This window comes from Malus domestica, chromosome 07, assembly GCF_042453785.1.
Source record: "Malus domestica chromosome 07, GDT2T_hap1".
In the NCBI taxonomy this organism is placed as follows: domain Eukaryota; kingdom Viridiplantae; phylum Streptophyta; class Magnoliopsida; order Rosales; family Rosaceae; genus Malus; species Malus domestica.
In genome coordinates, this window is record NC_091667.1 from 12,329,789 (window position 1) to 12,346,857 (window position 17,069).

General features: G+C 39.9%; 2 protein-coding genes across 3 annotated transcripts; one reads left to right on the top strand and one right to left on the bottom strand.

The window, feature by feature from the left end:
- Positions 1–508: 508 nt before the first annotated feature.
- LOC103407475 (probable WRKY transcription factor 12) lies at positions 509–5,575 on the top strand. 2 transcript variants are annotated; one of them, XM_029105603.2, is made up of 5 exons: positions 509–670; positions 769–1,193; positions 1,366–1,439; positions 2,075–2,236; positions 5,171–5,575. In XM_029105603.2, exons 2-5 carry the CDS (start codon positions 882–884, stop codon positions 5,331–5,333), a joined length of 711 nt encoding a protein of 236 aa, XP_028961436.1. In that variant the 5' UTR covers positions 509–670; positions 769–881; the 3' UTR covers positions 5,334–5,575. The 2 variants fall into 2 exon arrangements, with proteins under 2 accessions (XP_028961436.1, XP_028961437.1); XM_029105604.2 differs by having other exon boundaries at positions 522–670; positions 5,174–5,575.
- Positions 5,576–13,477: 7,902 nt separating this feature from the next.
- LOC114821829 (uncharacterized) lies at positions 13,478–16,464 on the bottom strand. Its single transcript, XM_070824679.1, has one exon. It carries the CDS (start codon positions 16,175–16,177, stop codon positions 14,252–14,254), a length of 1,926 nt encoding a protein of 641 aa, XP_070680780.1. The 5' UTR covers positions 16,178–16,464; the 3' UTR covers positions 13,478–14,251.
- Between the last annotated feature and the right edge of the window lie 605 nt (positions 16,465–17,069).

The window sequence follows — 17,069 nt, forward strand, 5'->3', positions numbered from 1 at the left end:
TTTTAAATTTAATTTGTAGTTTTTAAATTTAAGTTGTAGTTTTTAAATTAAGTTGTAGTTTTTAAATTTAAGTTGTTATAGTTTTTAAATTTAAATAATAAATTATGTTTGACCCTATGATCCTTTGGCCCTCGGTTGAAGATGGTTTTTTGTCACAGGGCTATGTTTGGCCCTATGGCCTTTTGGCCATCGGTTGGAGATGGTAAGAAATATGGTCATGCACTGCTCATTAAAATATTAATTTCTTAGAGGATCAGAAAGCTAAAACGATTTGGCCCTCCTTCGGTTGGAGATGGTCTTAAGCATACCTCATGATTGAATAACGTACAGTAACTTTTTATCAATTGTACACTTAAAAAAAGTTTACAATATACTTCATATTTTGCGGGATTTTTTTTAAATTTTTTCTTATTTTATTTTTAAGCCATGGGCAAGTATCTTGTCCCACCAGGCCTTGTACTAGTACACAAACCACACATGTAAATCCTCTTAATAATTTGTGGGTATTGTGCTGCGCATGTGTAGCATATATGTCATACTCATATGAGAGAGAGAGAGAGAGAGAGAGAGAGAGAGAGAGAGAGAGAGAGGTGGCTTGTGCTGTTGTGCAAAGTATTTTTAAGTTTCTACATACTGCAGCTGCCTCCATTACACAACCCTTAAGAAGACGGTAAGGAATATTTACCAGCATTTTACGTTGACTGGGTTGACCAAATAAAATCAAACACCGTGTGAAGCACGATAAACTAACTTTTTTCATACCAACAGGTTGAACGGAAAAGTGCATATATGCACCATAGGTCCATATATAGCTAACTCCATTAAGAGGAAAGAAGAAAGAAGAACATCAAGCTTAACTAGTTAGTCTTCGAAAGAATAATATGGAAGGAGATCAAAGAGGGGTTCCGAATTACGAGGTTCAGATTTCGTTTTCGAGCACCCCACAACAAGCGATCCACGAAATGGGGTTTGTGCAGTTCGAAGATCAGCATCATCATAATCAGGTTTTGAGCTTCTTGGCACCCTCATCATCACCTGTACAAGTACAACAACAGCTGAACCCTAATAATTCTCACCATCATCATCAGCCTGCTGCTCTCAGCACCTCCTCCTCCGCCACCGCCACTGCCACCAGCAACGCCGCCACCATGGGGTTTAGTACAAGACCTTCTTGGAATAATAATAACGAGCAGGTGGTTTGATCTTGAAATTAAGAAACAAGAAATTGGGATCATAAATTTGATGTCAAGTGTTTTTCTTTTCGACCAAATCAGTTGATTATTCTAACAAAAAGCTAATCAGTTATTGATGGTACCTTTATTTTTGTACTCTTACAATTTTGTGTTTTTATGGGACAATATATAGGTGGGAACGTTGGATCCAAAGGGTGTTAGTGATGAAAATGGGACTGGTAATGCTAGTGATTGCAGCAACTCATGGTATACACACTGATTTTTAGTTTTTGGGTTTGAATTTGTCCTTCAATCTCTCAGCTAGCTAGATCTCTCTCTCTCTTTCTCTCCCTCTCTCTCTCTCTCTCTCTCTCTCTCTCTCTCTCTCTCTCTCTCTCTCTCTAAAGTACACATGCATATATGTACATGCATAAATGCGTGCGCACATCTAAGAATGCATTCTGAAAAGATCTTCTACCAGAATCTTGGCAAGATTTAGCCACTTATGCAAGAGAATGCTTCTGTTTCCAAATAGTGCTTTCTTTTTGTACTACACCATGTTGTTAATATTCTTTCTTCTCTCTCTCTCTCTGCGTGTGTGCCTGCGCCAGTCTTTCTTTGTGGGTATATGACAGTATCGATCAAGTACTTGACACATAGATATCAATTATATTCATCCATGACAATACACACACACACACACACACACACATCTGTTTATATAAGTATAAATATATATATATATATATATATATATGTCATTTTTTTATACCACACATTATTGAAATTGTTCTGTGTATTATTTGTATGAGAGTGCATTAAAGAGATCAGCTACTAATCAGAGGATTCCCAAGATCAATTAACATTAAGAAAGTAGAAGGTTGAAATTAAGTATTTGGCAGGTGGAGGAGTTCAAGCTCAGAGAAAAGCAAGATGAAGGTGAGGAGAAAGCTTAGAGAGCCAAGATTTTGTTTCCAAACCAGAAGTGACGTGGATGTGCTTGATGATGGTTACAAATGGAGGAAATATGGTCAAAAAGTTGTCAAGAACAGCCTTCATCCAAGGTACCTTTTTGCATATGAATTTCGTCTTATATGATAATACATAACACACATAAGAATGTGTTTTCAAATTAATAAAATTTAGATTGTATGGGTAAATTGAATTATTATATGGTTTCCACCAATATGTTTCTGCATTACATAAACTAATCACACATGTTGTATATATAGAGGAATTATCAAAAATATATATGTCACAACTTGATTACCTAATACCATGCATGTTGAGCCTTCATCCCACAACATCATTTCCTAATTTCATCCATACAATTAGTTACTTGATTACAATCACTAATCTTTTTATTGTTTTTATCGAATTCAACGTGCTCGTTTATTATAATGAGAGGCCTACTTCATTTAAATTTAGTTAATTTTTTGTATAGATGATCATTGGCTAAGAGCTAAACAATAGACGAGATAGATCATGATACTACATTGAGGGGTAAGCTTAAAAGGATGGATATTGTGCCGTACAAGTTACATACGGTGTGTTGAAAAACTTGGAGGGGGGAATAAGGATATGTAATATACATATACACTCTTTCAGACATTAGTGTGTTTCGTTCAAATTGTTGAGAGTTGTCCCACATCGGTGAGGGATAAGGTTTGCTATGTGCTTATATGGTCTTGAGCTACTCCCCATATTGCCAATTGGATTTATGGTGGAACCTCAATTTCATCATAGTATCAGAGCGGATTGTCCTTGTGTGAAGCCAAATGGCCACACGTGCTTCATGTCACCCAGTTGTTGTCCACGGGTAGGCTTGAAAATCCACCACACATGCGGGGGGCGTGTTGAGAGTTGTCCCACATCGGTGAGGGACAAGGTTTGCTATGTGCTTATATGGTCTTGGGCTACTCTCCATATTGCCAATTGGTTTTATGGTGGAACCTCAATTTCATCAAATAGGGCAAGCTTAGGGCAAGAAAAATATTTGGAGTTATTGGCACCGGTATGCTGCAAGCAGCTAGAACGTATGTATACTCCTATAGCCAATCTGGTCGTCCCTCGTTTGTAGACAAGGTGCCTCATGGGCAGGTTAATTATCTGCCACAAAGAATAAGAACAATAGCTACGTACTTAAGTACGTAGTTAAGTGCACTCTAGGGTACCTCTCATCCACTCTAATTATGATTGACGAATGATTATTGTACAAATGTTATAAGCGGAACTATTCGTCTTCTAAATCACAATTCATAAACCATTAATTTGTTCAAAAAGAAAATCAATCAAATTGAAAATTGTTCGGTAGTCAACATGGTGTGATATCCACACACCCCATTTTACTTCTCACACACCTTTTTAATTTTCGGCCCTCGGATTGATGAATTGAAGAATATTAAATGACATAATTTATCAAGAGATGTGTGAGAAGTAAAATAGGGTGTGTGGATAGCACACCCATAAAATAAATTGCCAGTTTTGGTAAAAATAAAGATCTTTATGACGAACCAATCATTTACTTAAAATATATGAATGACTAAAGGCACTCCAATTTAAGTATTTTTTTTAGCGATGATGATATTTAAATGTTAATTATAAAAATAAATAATTCTGATTATGATATAATGTTTATGGTAAAATTATATTATTCAAGCTGGGTGGACAAGGAAGTGCACGCTAAGTATAGCTCATATAGTGGGATATGTAGTTAGATGAGTAAACAAAAGAGAAATCTAAAAGGCTTTGCTGATATTTAGTTAAGTAGCACTAGGATGCACCTTGTCCACCTAGTTGTAGTTAATGAATTTGTAGTGTATACATAATCAAATCTTTTCACCATGTAAGATAATCTCTACAAATTAAATTAATTGAGTTTGAGTTTGATTAGTCATTCATATGTGTCTAATAAATAGAATGTTCATTCTGATGATCTAGAGTGTTACTAAAACTATCGATTTCTTTGATACATATATAGAAGATAAAATTAACAATGTCTTATTTGCTTTATTTTTTCATAATATTTAAAAAAATGTTGTTTAAGAAAATGAATAAGGTTAGACAAACATGTAAGCTTGGTGTTAATTTGAAATCGAAAACTAGGCAAGCCAAGAAAATTCAAATGGAACCTAGAAAGGAGCACATACCTTCTCAATCAAAAAGTCGTGTAGATGTGCAATGGGATAGAATATATAAATTATCATGCTACTTATAAAGATTAAACAAATATACATAATATATAGCATTTAAAATATATCTGCTTATATTTGGAATTGCGTAGCTCGATATAAGCCATGGATGTGGATGAGATAATTACATCCTAATAATCTACAAGTTAGAGTAAGTGTTTTTTTTTCTTTCTTGATACAACGTATATTTACACTGAAGATGTTGGAGAATAATTAGTAGCAAACTCGTTATTAATAAGATTGGAACCTAAGCTATCATTGAGCGTAATATCAGTTTTAGATCAAATTTTAATCGTAAGATACTTCTAGAGTACATGCAATTAATTAGTACTAATCTCCTTAATGAAAATTTTTTGGGAGATTAAAACTTAAACAATAAGCCATTTAGTACTACGGTCTAATAATATTCATCTTCACTTGTAAATAAGAGGTTTTAAGTTCGATTAAAAAAAACTTAAACAATAAAGCCCTTAGGGCAACCAATATAAAGAAAGTTAAAGTGTAAGAACCTAATATAAAGAAAGTTAAAGTGTAAGACGTTCTTTACACTAGGAGGAACAAAATTAAACCAAATATAAACAGAGTTTAGAACGAACTAGATGAGATAAGAAATCAGTAATAAAACTAGCCTCCATCCAATGTGGAAAAATTAATCTTTTATAAGAGCTTGACTTAAGCATCTAACGTAAGTTTTTTTTACGCCTGAAATATTCATGAAATTGTATGCAGCTTCTGAAATATTCAGCACTATCTAGTATTATAATTTTTTATTCTTGTACTGATACTGAATGGAACATATGCATGTAGAAGCTACTACAGGTGTACTCACAATAACTGTCGGGTGAAGAAGAGGGTTGAACGTCTGTCAGAAGACTGTAGAATGGTGATAACAACCTACGAAGGTAGACACAACCACTCCCCTTGTGATGACTCTACCTCCTCTGAACATGAATGCTTTAGCTCTTTCTAGCCAATTTATATATAAAAAATTCTATGGTACTGAGGAGTTTTTATATATATGTACGTAGCTCATCACGAACTACAGAACAAACTTAGTATACACGTACTATTGTTTGTAATGATTTAGTTGCATGTTAGTGTATGATTAGTTAGTTCTGTCAAGTATTTTATGAGATTGTCAAGTATTTTATGAGATTGATCATTTTGAAGGTCAGCTAAATTATTTAATATCTATATGAAGTAGTTTTACTATACTTTATCCAAACTTATATTAAGATGACTTTTATGAAATTTTATTTGAGATTGTTGATTGTATGTGGGTTTCATGGTTATAATGAAACCTCTTAATTATAATGAAACTAGGGCATTTTAGCACAATATTTGTTCGTCCAAATTAATTATATCAGCCATGTCATGTTGCAATTGTTTATTTGATAAGAAGCTTCACATTTGTTAGTTTCTTCCTTCCTTATTTAATTTGGACTAAATGCAACTCTGAACTGTGTGTTTGTTTGTCATCAATAAAGGATAATCGGCCTAACCTAAACCACTCCTTGTGATATTTTGTTGGAATATGATACAGAAAACCAAACGTACAATAAAGATACAAGTTATTATTAAGGTTTATATATAGCTTGTCAATAGCTGATGCATGCTATTGAGAAAATATGTTACTTATCGTGAAAGGATGAGTCCACTCGTGAAAAGTGGATCGACTAAGCTAGTAATATGATGTAGCATACTAAAATAGCTAGTAATATGGTGTAGCATACTAACATAGCTACAACTATGATCCTCCCACTAATTTTCACACTAAATCATGAAGAACTTTACCTTTTGTTTAGAAGAAAAGTTTACTAAGTGGTTGTTGGTGTCAAAATTCGGACGGAGTCAAGATTATGTTCAATAATATAACTTCGTGTATGCTAGCCTAAAAAGTAAATGAAAGAGAAATAGAAGCTAAAATGAGAAAATGTAATCATTTCATGGAGTCAAGATTACAAACGTTTACAAAAGTAAAATCTAGATTGACGGGTTGAGCTACATAACTTGAAATGTAAAGAAAGCAGTAAAACTTTAGAAAGATTCAAGCCATGAAGAGTAAGATAATGCTAGAGGAGTCCACTGAGATCATTGGTATAAGATTGAACTTAGTACAAAATATGTGCCTCATAAAGGAAATCATGGTGGTTAGAATTGCACATCAATCAAATCATACCATTGGGTGTAAGAGCTGTGAAAGTTTTAGATCTTAGGAATCGTAGGCAGTGTTTACTTGGAAGGAAGACTTTGAGATTGTAGCTGAAAAGCAAAAAGAATTTTGTTGAAGAGCAATTGGGTTTGTGCTGAAAAGTAGTTGGGTTGATTAAAGAATCATTCAAGGTTTGTTTAATCGTAAAGATCGATTTTGACGAAGGTCATGAGCTTGAAGGCCTTTGGCTCTATTTAGGTGCTGATAGTGACTATAGTTTCTGTTAGGTGGCCTTCAATTGTGTCTTAAGGCGGTTAGCATGATCGCAGTAGTGACATTAGAATGTCGGATGATGCATGCGCAAGCATTTAAGGGCGCACTTTGGAGACAATCTTGTCGAGCCCTCAGACATGTTAGAATTAAATGAGATGATCGTCCCAGCCCCGATTGTGGACTTTGAAATTGGTGAACCAGAGTCGTATGACTTTTGCGTAAATAAAAATATATAAGCCCAATAATAGACATTATTTTTATTTATGGCCCATACATTGGCTTTCCAAAAACAAAAAAAACAAAAAAACAATCATGACAACTTATTGTTAGGAATTATCATTAAGTTAAAAGAAGAATTATCATTGGCTTCAAGAAGTGAAAAGAAGACTAATAATGATAACTAAAATTAGTAGCAACTATCATTAAGTGATGATATAGTGACCAATCATTAATATTTTTCACATAAGTTATTGACTGCATAAAAGAATTATGATCCTTTTCAGCTTTGTTATGCACTTTTCTGTGTTATTTTTCTCCTTTTTGTTCTGGTCATCATGCATGTAATGAGATTTTATATAGATGTACTATAATATAAACCATGATATTTCGTTTTCGTTTGGTAAGAGAATCAAAACGCAATAAAGTTGTATTACCTATCACATATTTTTTTATTGGTCAACATAAACTTCTTTAAGAAGAAATTGTTACAAGGGATGTAAGCTTATGAACAGACTTAACAGATTGGGATTGATTGGAACTGTACATGGTTTTGGCAAAATGGTACACAACCCCTGCAATCCACATTACGGATTATTTAGCGTGCTTTAGTGCGAGAGTTGAACGCAAGAGAGTAAATCAATGCTTTATTACTGAAGTTATAAGCTCGTTTTTGCTTGTGTATGGATTGACGGTCTTACCCGTCTTGGTCGTTACAAAGGTCGATGCTACCACATCGAGCATGTTGCCGGAGAAAAAAATCAATTTATTGCTTATGTAGCTTACCCCTTAGATCTTTTTTTAAGAATATTTTGTTACTAACATGTGTACTTCCATTGTAGGTAATGTGTTTGGGTAACCGATAATCGAATTCCTAATTAATTTAGTTTTCACCGAAGGAAAGAATTTGTAAACCTAACCAAGTGTCCCACCAAATCATCCTCCTGGAACTTCCTCCTCCTTATTGCATCCACCTTTTTTGTTCTCTTTAGTCACTAAAGAAGATGATCTCTATTTCACCACACGTTCTATAGTGAAATGAGTGATGGAACTAGAAGAAGATTGACGACTAGGACAATCTTCCTCCAGTGGTCGTTTCTGTTGGTGTTTAGAGAGGATAAATGAATATGTAGGAGTTTGTGTGAATTACACAAAACACTCCAATCAGCCCTAGGGTGATTACTAGGTCCTTTGGGTTCTTTTGTATTGTGTTTTTTAGGTAGCCTCTTTTGTATTTTAAGTCATCTTGGTGGCTTAATGCAAGTCCAATGTGTTCGGACACAATGGCCCATGGAACCCAAAACTATTTCTAAGCCCCTATTGAATGCCTAATCGTCAATAATTGATTAAATTACTCAATTAATTTAAACTCTTTGTTTAATTAATTTAATTAATTATTTTTATTGGATCTGTATTCATCTCAATATAATACGGGTATGCAACTCATTAGGTTCTAATTGGCTAGGTAATGAGTGATAAAACTACTATAATAATTTTAGTGAGCTCTAATTTAATTCTCCCTTCTATTGAGGACAATTTTGATTAGCCTTTGATGGTCCCACAAATCATGAATAGCAACTAATTGTATGACATGGTCACCCGAGCCAATATAGAATGCGTTAAAAAACCTATTGAGTTGGAATTGCAATAAAATACAGACATTCTCAAGTTCAATATTCTTAATAATGTTATATAAGGTATCGATAGTTCATGTCCTGCCACTACTATGTCTTGCTTAATCGATATTTCTTTCTCAGTCTTACTAATTCTGTGGAAGATTCCAGAATAATATTGTAGAGCAAGCCTATAGGTAGAGAAGCATGATCAAGTTGCATCATCAAATGGTCAATGATGTATTCATAGGACAATTGTATACTTTTTAAGTCTAAGGATTACTTACATTATTGTAGCTGTAGACTTTTTTGCTTGACATGTATATTGAACTTCATACATAAACTCTTGATTGATCGCGTTCAATGATCTCATTTTTTATTGAGTCCTTATACACTAAGTTCAATGTCCTCACATGAGTAGCTTGAGACCAACCATGCATCAGCCCAATTGCGCAAACACTTTTAGGGTGTACAACTAACATTATTCACTTTCATTAATTCTGAATCAGTTCTTATCAAATCCCTCCTTTGACATGTATACTTAGAACCAACTTAAAACGGAGTACGCAAAAGAGAAAAGTTAAGTATGTTCTTCCAAATAAAGCTGAAGTTAATTAACAATTGGTTGACATTGTTTGTTGAACTAATATAATTACATCATTTTCAAATCTTTAAGGGTTATTGTGAACACGGAAAATTCCTGAAACGAAAGAGACAAGAACAACGCGCACAAACAAATATTTGTATTTGATGATTTTGGGTTACAATCTCTCTCTATTTTGATCCTCTGATTCGATCTCCGTAAGGTGTTGATTTGTGGATGTTTCGTTGATCCAATGGTCGTTGAGGCTTGCTCTTGGATGAACTGTTGGAAGTTTCTTCAAGGGGCCGCGGGCTTGATCTTTGAAGGTGGATTTGAGTGGATCTTCAAGGAGCCGTTGGGGCTTGATGTTAAGGATGAGTGTTTCTTCAAGGGCCGTTAAGGCTTGATCTTGAATAACGGTAATGAACGGATCTTCAAGGGTTTTTGGGCTTAATCTTGAAGAACGGTTGGATGTGTGGATTTGTCGACGTTGTTGATCCAAAGGGCCGTTGGGGCTTGATCTTGGATGAACGGATGATGAACGATGGTGCTTTCTTCAAGGGCCGTCAGGGCTTGATCTTGAATTGATGGAAGTTTTTCAAGGGCCTTTGGGGCTTGATCTTGAATTGGTGGATGGTTGATCCAAGGGCCGTCGGGGCTTGATCTTGGAAGAACGATGAACGAGGAACGAAGAACACTTTCTTCAAGGGCCGTCGGGGCTTGATCTTGAATTGGTGGATGATTGTTGATCCAAAGGGCCGTTGGGGCTTGATCTTGGAAGAACGATGAACGAATAACACTTTCTTCAAGGGCCGTCGGGGCTTGATCTTGGAAGAACGATGAACGAAGAACGAAGAAGGCTTTCTTGATTCTTCGGGAACCTGGATGCTTGAGAGCTTCGGAGTTTCAGAGCTTCAGAGCTTCAAGGTGTAATATGAATTCCCCCTCAAATGAATGAAATGGGCTTGTATTTATAGAATTTTCCAAGGCCTAGTTTTGAATATAATATTCCAGATGAAATAAGTTGTTTCTGCCAGGTGTTGACACGTGTCCTATTTGACGACTTTTCCAACTCATTTCAATTTTCGTTGAGTTGCATGCTACGTGTAAAATTTATGTAATACATGAGCGTTGAAACTTTGATTTATCGGTCAACATTTATTTACCGAAATTTCGATGTCTACAAATGCCCCCACTTCAAGGCGCGTCGTATACATGTGCTTGTCACGTGTAAGAGATGCGTTTTGAAGTCCCTTACTGTAGATGTCGATCCAAGGGCCGTCGAGGCTTGATCTTGAATTGGGCTGGAGATTTCTTCAAGGGCCGTTTGAGGCTTGATCTTGAACTTTGTTTGAAATTTCTTCAAGGGCCGTCGAGGCTTGATCTTGAACTTTTGTTTGAAATTTCTTCAAGGGCCGTCGAGACTTGATCTTGAAGGTTGAAATTGGGCCACAAGGAGCTTCATGTGGTAGATGATCTTTGGCTTTGGTAGTGGATGAATCGGCACGTATTTTGTTGCGCTTGTTGACTTTCCACAGCTTTGATCTTGAACTGGGTTGGAGGATTTTCTGAATTCCTCCAATTGTTGATTTTCCACAGCTTATTCTTGAACTAGGTTTTGATTCAAGGGTGGTAGACACTTGATCTTGAATCGGACTTGTGATTTCTTCCAGGGCCGTCGAGGCTTGATTTTGAATTTGGCTGGAAGCTTCTTCAAGGGCCGTTGAGGCTTGATTCTTGAAGGTTGACTCGAACATATGGCAAGCAGGCACGCGGTGAAGGTGACGACTTGTTGCTTTGTTCAATCTTTCTAATTCACACCTGAATAGTTTGGTCAACGGTATGATCTTCAAGATTGATGGGTTCTTCTTCCAGTTGGTGACTTGATCTTTAAGGATTTGATTTAAGGGTGGTGAATCGGCACGTGCAGCCCACAATGCCTAGTAAGTCGACCCAAGAATTTGAGGGTCAAAACAAGTTCACTGTCCTCAGGCAGATGCGACATCTTCTCGAGTTCTTCATCTCAGACTCTTTCTGCTGAGTTGACTGTGCATGCTGCATTCTTCTCTGCTTGTTTCTTCAGGCAGATATGGCAGCTTCTCGAGTTCCTCAGTTCGGACTCCTTCTGCTGAGTTGACCGTGGAGACCGCATTCTTCTCTGCTTGTTCCTTCTGCACCTTGTCTCCACATGCTGCAAGGTATCATTTTCACTTGCCTTATCTGTTCTTCAGGCAGATGTGGCAGCTTCTTTGAAAGTACAGCAGCAGTGGAAGGCGAGTACTCGAGAGCAGTGCTAGGTAGGCAATCAGGGAAGGGTTCCAAGCAGTCGGTTCCTTACCCGAGTTTGAGTGGAAGTTCCGGCATATTGTTTTCTTTATCCTTGTCTTCGTAGGTAAGAACAAGGACAAAGGAAAGGACAGGGAGAACGCATGATATGAGATACTCTTGCTTTCTACCCTGGTGATATGAGATACTTTTGCTTTGGAGTTATTGGCTTGCAGAGGTACCCCAAGGAATAAGGAACACTGGGTAACTCAAGAGGCTTCGTTGGGAAGGCATTCTCAGAGATGAAGAAAGGTTCTGTATGTCTGCCTTGCTATGGAGGGTGAAGATGGACAGTTATAGGAAGTTCTTTAACACCTGTAGATGTACTATTCTTTCACTCGTGTCGACAACCGTTGGATGATTGAACAGTATACTTCACGTGCTTTCTCCTTCACCGAAAATCTTCGACAAATTGCCCGTGATTTTTGCCAAGCTGAGTGTGCATGTGACAGGTGTTGACGCGGCTGAAAAAGGATTGCGCCTCTTCGATAACTGGGATCGGCGCTTCGACAAATTACCCGTGATTTCCGCAAAGCTGAGTTTGCGTGTGATGGGTGATGACGTGGTTGAAAAAGACTGGCGCCTCTTCGATATCTGGGATCGGTGCTTCGACAAATTGCCCGTGATTTTCGCAAAGCTGAGTTTGCGTGTGACGGGTGCCGACGCGTCTGGAAAAGCAAGATGCTTCTCCGATTTCTGAGCTTGCCTCTTCGATTTTTGAATGGCCTCTTCGAATTCTGAGCTCGCCTCTTCGATCTCTGAAATCCCATCGAGTGCTGATTTTTTTTATAGAGGCACGCTGTTCGTTTCAAAGCACACTTGAATTTTCGCTTGTGAAAACTCCCTTCTTGCACTTCTAAGATCTTGATTTGTCCGACCTCTTCTTTCTTCAACACCTTTGAAAATGTCTGGACCCTCTGACCGTCGTTTTGATTTGAACCTTGATGAAGAGGTAGTCCCGTCTTCTCCAGATAACATATGGCGCCCATCCTTCATATCCCCTACTGGTCCTCTTACTGTTGGGGATTCGGTGATGAAGAATGATATGACTGCTGCGGTGGTGGCCCGGAACCTTGTCACTCCCAAAGATAACAGACTACTTTCCAGGCGGTCTGATGAGTTGGCTGTTAAGGAGTCTTTTGCTCTTAGTGTGCAGTGTGCGGGTTCTGTGTCCAACATGGCCCAACGCCTGTTTGCTCGAACCCGTCAAGTTGAATCGTTGGCGGCTGAAGTGATGAGTCTCAAACAGGATATTAGGGGGCTCAAGCATGAGAATAAACAGTTGCACAAGCTCGCACACAACTATGCCACAAACATGAAGAGGAAAATTGACCAGATGCAGGAATCTGATGGTCAGATTTTACTTGATCATCGGAGGTTTGTGGGTTTGTTCCAACAACATTTACCTTCGTCTTCTGGGGTTGTACCGCGTAGTGAAGCTCCGAATGATCAACCTTTGGCTCCTCTACTTCCTGGAGTTCCGCCGAGTGGTGAGGCTTCAAACAGTCAACCTCCAGCGCCTCTCATTTCTGGAGCTCTGCCGAGTGGTGAGGCGGCACCTGATCGTCCTTGAAGATCCCCTCTTGTAAATTTGATTTGATTTTTTTTTTTTTTTTTTTTTTTTTTAAGGTATGTATAATGCAAATTTATGCAAAATTTCCAGAAAAATAAATAAAAAATGGACTTTATTTCTCTCAATGCAAATTTTTTTTGCTATATATATATTATGTACACATGTCACCACACCTCTTTGCCGTCCACTATCCCCAAATTTTCCTTTATGTTTTATATATATATTTTTTTTCTTTTTCTGGTGCCTGATGCACCATACCCCTTTTTTTTTTTTTTTTTTTTTTGTATTATTTTCTGCTTCTTTAGTTGGTGCCCATGCACCATTCCCTTTTTCCACGTGGTGCCAGATGCACCACCATCCTTTTTTTTTTTTTTTTTTTTTTTTTTTTTTTTTTTTGTATAAATTTGGGTGGTGGGTAGAGGAATTTGCAGGGAGCGGACGAAGACGGACGGAGAGCTGGAGTTTGAGGAAGAGCTTCTCGGCCGGCTAGTCGTTTGACAGCGGTCTTTGAAGTTGGTGGCAGCTGCGAGGCAAGAGGCGGAGGAGATGGAGGTGCACGGAGGAGGTAGGTGTGGACAGACGGTGCCAATGCTTTGGAGCTGGGTTCTTTGCTGGGCTTAGGTGTTGCGCAACGGAGAGGGTGCCTAGATGATGTAGATGATGTACTGCATCACCACCGCTTGCACCATGAAGATCTCTCTGTTAAAAGCTTTGAGCAGACTCCACAAGACTGCAAATCTATGGAAGGAGAACATGAGAACCTGCAGCCATCAGAAGACCCACCTAGAGATCTAGTCGCCAAGTCATTGTTGCAAGTAGAGAGAGTCAGAGGTGGCGGAGACAGAGCCTGTCCTCCAATGCCGGCGACGAGAGAGCAGATGAGTGCCACGTTGAAGATGTTCTATCTCTGATGCTGCTGCTCTACCATGGTTCAGAACGACGACGAGGTCGTAAGTTTGGAGACGCAGGTTTGCACAGAGGAGGAGCGGAGGATAAGGGCTGACGTGAAGGTCCACTTGCTCTGGGTGTGCACACCATGTGCAGCAGGCCAGGTTTGGTGGAGTGAGGCAGCAGAGAGCGGCACAAAGACCGGTGAAGATGACGGCGGAGAACAAGGATTGCTGAGTCTGGTTGCTCATGAAAAGCTGCGGGTTCAGAATCTGCGGCTTCTCGTCCGGGCTGCTCTCAAATTGCTGCTGCCGTTGTGCTGGTGGATAGAAGGAAAGGAGCAGCTTGGAGTCGCAGGGAGACAGCTATGGTGCGATTTCGAGGTGCTCGAGTCGCTTGAGCGACGTGTCGTAGGGCGGAAGAGCGGTAGGTAAGCTTGGATGGTGTTTGTCGGTGGTGAAGCGGAGTCCTGGTTGTCGTCAGCAGACTTCATCTGTTGAACTTGGGGTGGGTTGACGACGGTCATTGGCATCACAACATTGTCCGAGAGGCGTCCCTTCATCTCCCTGTGCTCTTGGCACAAGGCGCACCAGTGCAAGCAGCAGTGTGTCAAGCATGGGTCACACGGCGAGTTCTGTAGATGATACTTCTTCTGCAAGGATTGCCGGACAAGACCTGTATATACCCCACACATCCACCAAGAAAATAACAGACCCTCGCAAATAAGAAATGAAGTCCTTGGGTCAATGTCATGGAAGATTGTAGTTAATGCTGCCAGAGCCATACCACCTTCAATACAAACGGCATGACAAATGCATGGTCTGTTCCAAGGGGTATCGTCTCTTAGGCTCTCAACATTGCGCCCAAACAGAACACATGGACAAAATAACCCTATCAAGCAACTTTCTCTATCTTCAGCACAGCCAAAAATTCCGGTTGTCCAAGGCTCATCTCCAGGGGGCTGATAGCTCTCGGGTAAAGGCTGTCCGCATTCATGACACCTGTGAACATTCAACTGGGGAACTTCGATGAGCTGATTGAGCTCGCCGGGCTTAATGTCCTCGGCCGGCGCTTGATCCTTTGTCAGCTTCACATACCGCGAGTGCGCAGTTCCGTCCGCCATCCGATCTGGTCTGGTCTCTCCTGCACCGCTTTCTCTCTGTTTGGTTGGTGGGGAATGCGGTGAAGGCGGTGGCGGCGGAACCGAAAGAGGCTGCTTTAAATCAACACTAAACTCTCTCTCCGGCGAGTTTGACAACGAAGACGATGAAGATGATGAAAGAGACTGCATTTTGGGATCCAAATGAATAGATGCTCGATCCGAAGCATTTGAAATTCTTGGCGAGGTAGCTGAGTTCTCCAAACCTCTCAGTGGTGACATAGAAGGTGAAAACGACTTGGCTTTTGAATCAGAACCGTCTGATTCTCTCTCCGGTGACGATGAACAATGTGATAATGGGGAAGGGGACTGATCATTTCGATCCGGAAAGGCCGTAACTTTTGTTAACCCATCTGTGTTGTTTCCGAATTTTAATTCCGGTGAAGAAATAGGAGAACTCTGACCCGAAACCACCGAAACTTTCGATGATGCATGTGGGTTCTTCTCTAATCCTTTCTCCGGCGACGAAGATAACGAGGACATCGACGGAGACCCTCCATTTTGGTCCGATGCAGATGGGTATTCGTCAGCAGCTCTCTCCGGTGAAGATAGTGGAGTCAACGACGGAGACCGTACATTGATGTCCCCAAACGGCGTCGTATAACGCGTGGCTGAGGGCTCCGGCAGTGGCCTCCGAGGGCAGAACCCGATCTGCTGCTGCCGGGTAGTGAATGTGGGCTCAGATGTCGGGCACAAAGAACCCGAAACCCCCGCCCGAGCAGCCAGAGACCGGTTGAAGTTCCCAATTGCGGTCTTCTTCGCGGAAGGCGGCACCGGCGGCACGATTTTGCAGATTCCAAACTGGGAAGCCTCCTTCTCGATCTTGAAAATGTAGGCAATCGGATCTTGGAACTCAGCCCAGGTGGGGTGGTACTCCGGAGCTACAGATAGAGCGAGAGCAGCTGGTCCTGGGTCGGACCTTTTGACTCGGGCGCGATCAAGCTCAGCACCACGTGGATGGACAGCGGCGGGTACACGCGGCTTTGATTGTTTACCTTCGTTTTGATGCAGTTGCTTTGTCAGCCCCAACATGAAGTTGTTTTGGTTGATGATGCTTTCTCACAGCTCCATTTCTGATGTTCCTTTTACGGGCTTGTTGTCAATATGGGCCTGTGAAATGAAGGGAGGCCTGGGCTGTGATTCCCTTTGATGGGGACAAGGTTGGGGCGGCCCAATTTTTTTTTTTTTTTTTATGTTATTTTTTCTTTTTTCTTTTTTTCTTTTTTTTTTGTAAATACATAAAACATACATCTCCTTTTTTTTTTTTTTTTGGACAAACAAATATTGTAATAGCATTAAAACTTTTAATAAAATCTTTATTCCTTATTTTGGTGTGACTGAACTCAAATTTTGAATATTCGAGCTGCCTACGTACCCCTCCAAAGAAGAGATCAAGTCGTAACGTAGTTCAAATACATTTTTTCTTGGTATTTTCATTTTTGTGCCGTTTGCAGTTTTAACTCGTGCAGGCAAGGAGCGTTGGTGCCGTGTTGCAGTTTTAGCTCGTGCAGGCAAGGAGCGTTGGTGTCGCCTTTTATGCTCGTGCAGACCACGAGCGTTGGTGTTGCCTTTTATGCTCGTGCAGACCAGGAGCGTTGGTGTTGCCTTTTATGCTCGTGCAGACCAGGAGCTTTGTGCCATGCAGTTTAGACTCGTGCGGGCGAGGAGAATTTGTGAATTTTGTCAAGCAATCCGGGAGAGGCGTTCCTCACAATTTTCATAGCAAGGAGCTTTGACCGCGTTATTGAAGAAGTCTTCGGGCAAGAAGTCGCGCATCGTGATGGCAACAGACGATTTTTGTGTCGCAATTTCATCATCTTCAACACGTTCACGTTGCTTTGAAGGTTGACAAGAGCTGCTTTGCCCCCTTTCCGATTGGCGGACTTGTGGAGGAGACGTATGCTTCTTGTGCAATTTCTTAGGA

Excerpts from the sequence above, each read along its gene's own strand:
- LOC103407475 (XM_029105603.2), top strand. The coding sequence starts at position 882 with ATGGAAGGAGATCAAAGAGGGGTTCCGAATTACGAGGTTCAGATTTCG. Across the intron at positions 1,440-2,074 it reads AGTGATTGCAGCAACTCATG|GTGGAGGAGTTCAAGCTCAG; the intron begins GTATACACACTG and ends AGTATTTGGCAG. Across the intron at positions 2,237-5,170 it reads AAGAACAGCCTTCATCCAAG|AAGCTACTACAGGTGTACTC; the intron begins GTACCTTTTTGC and ends ATATGCATGTAG.
- LOC114821829 (XM_070824679.1), bottom strand. The coding sequence starts at position 16,177 with ATGTTGGGGCTGACAAAGCAACTGCATCAAAACGAAGGTAAACAATCA.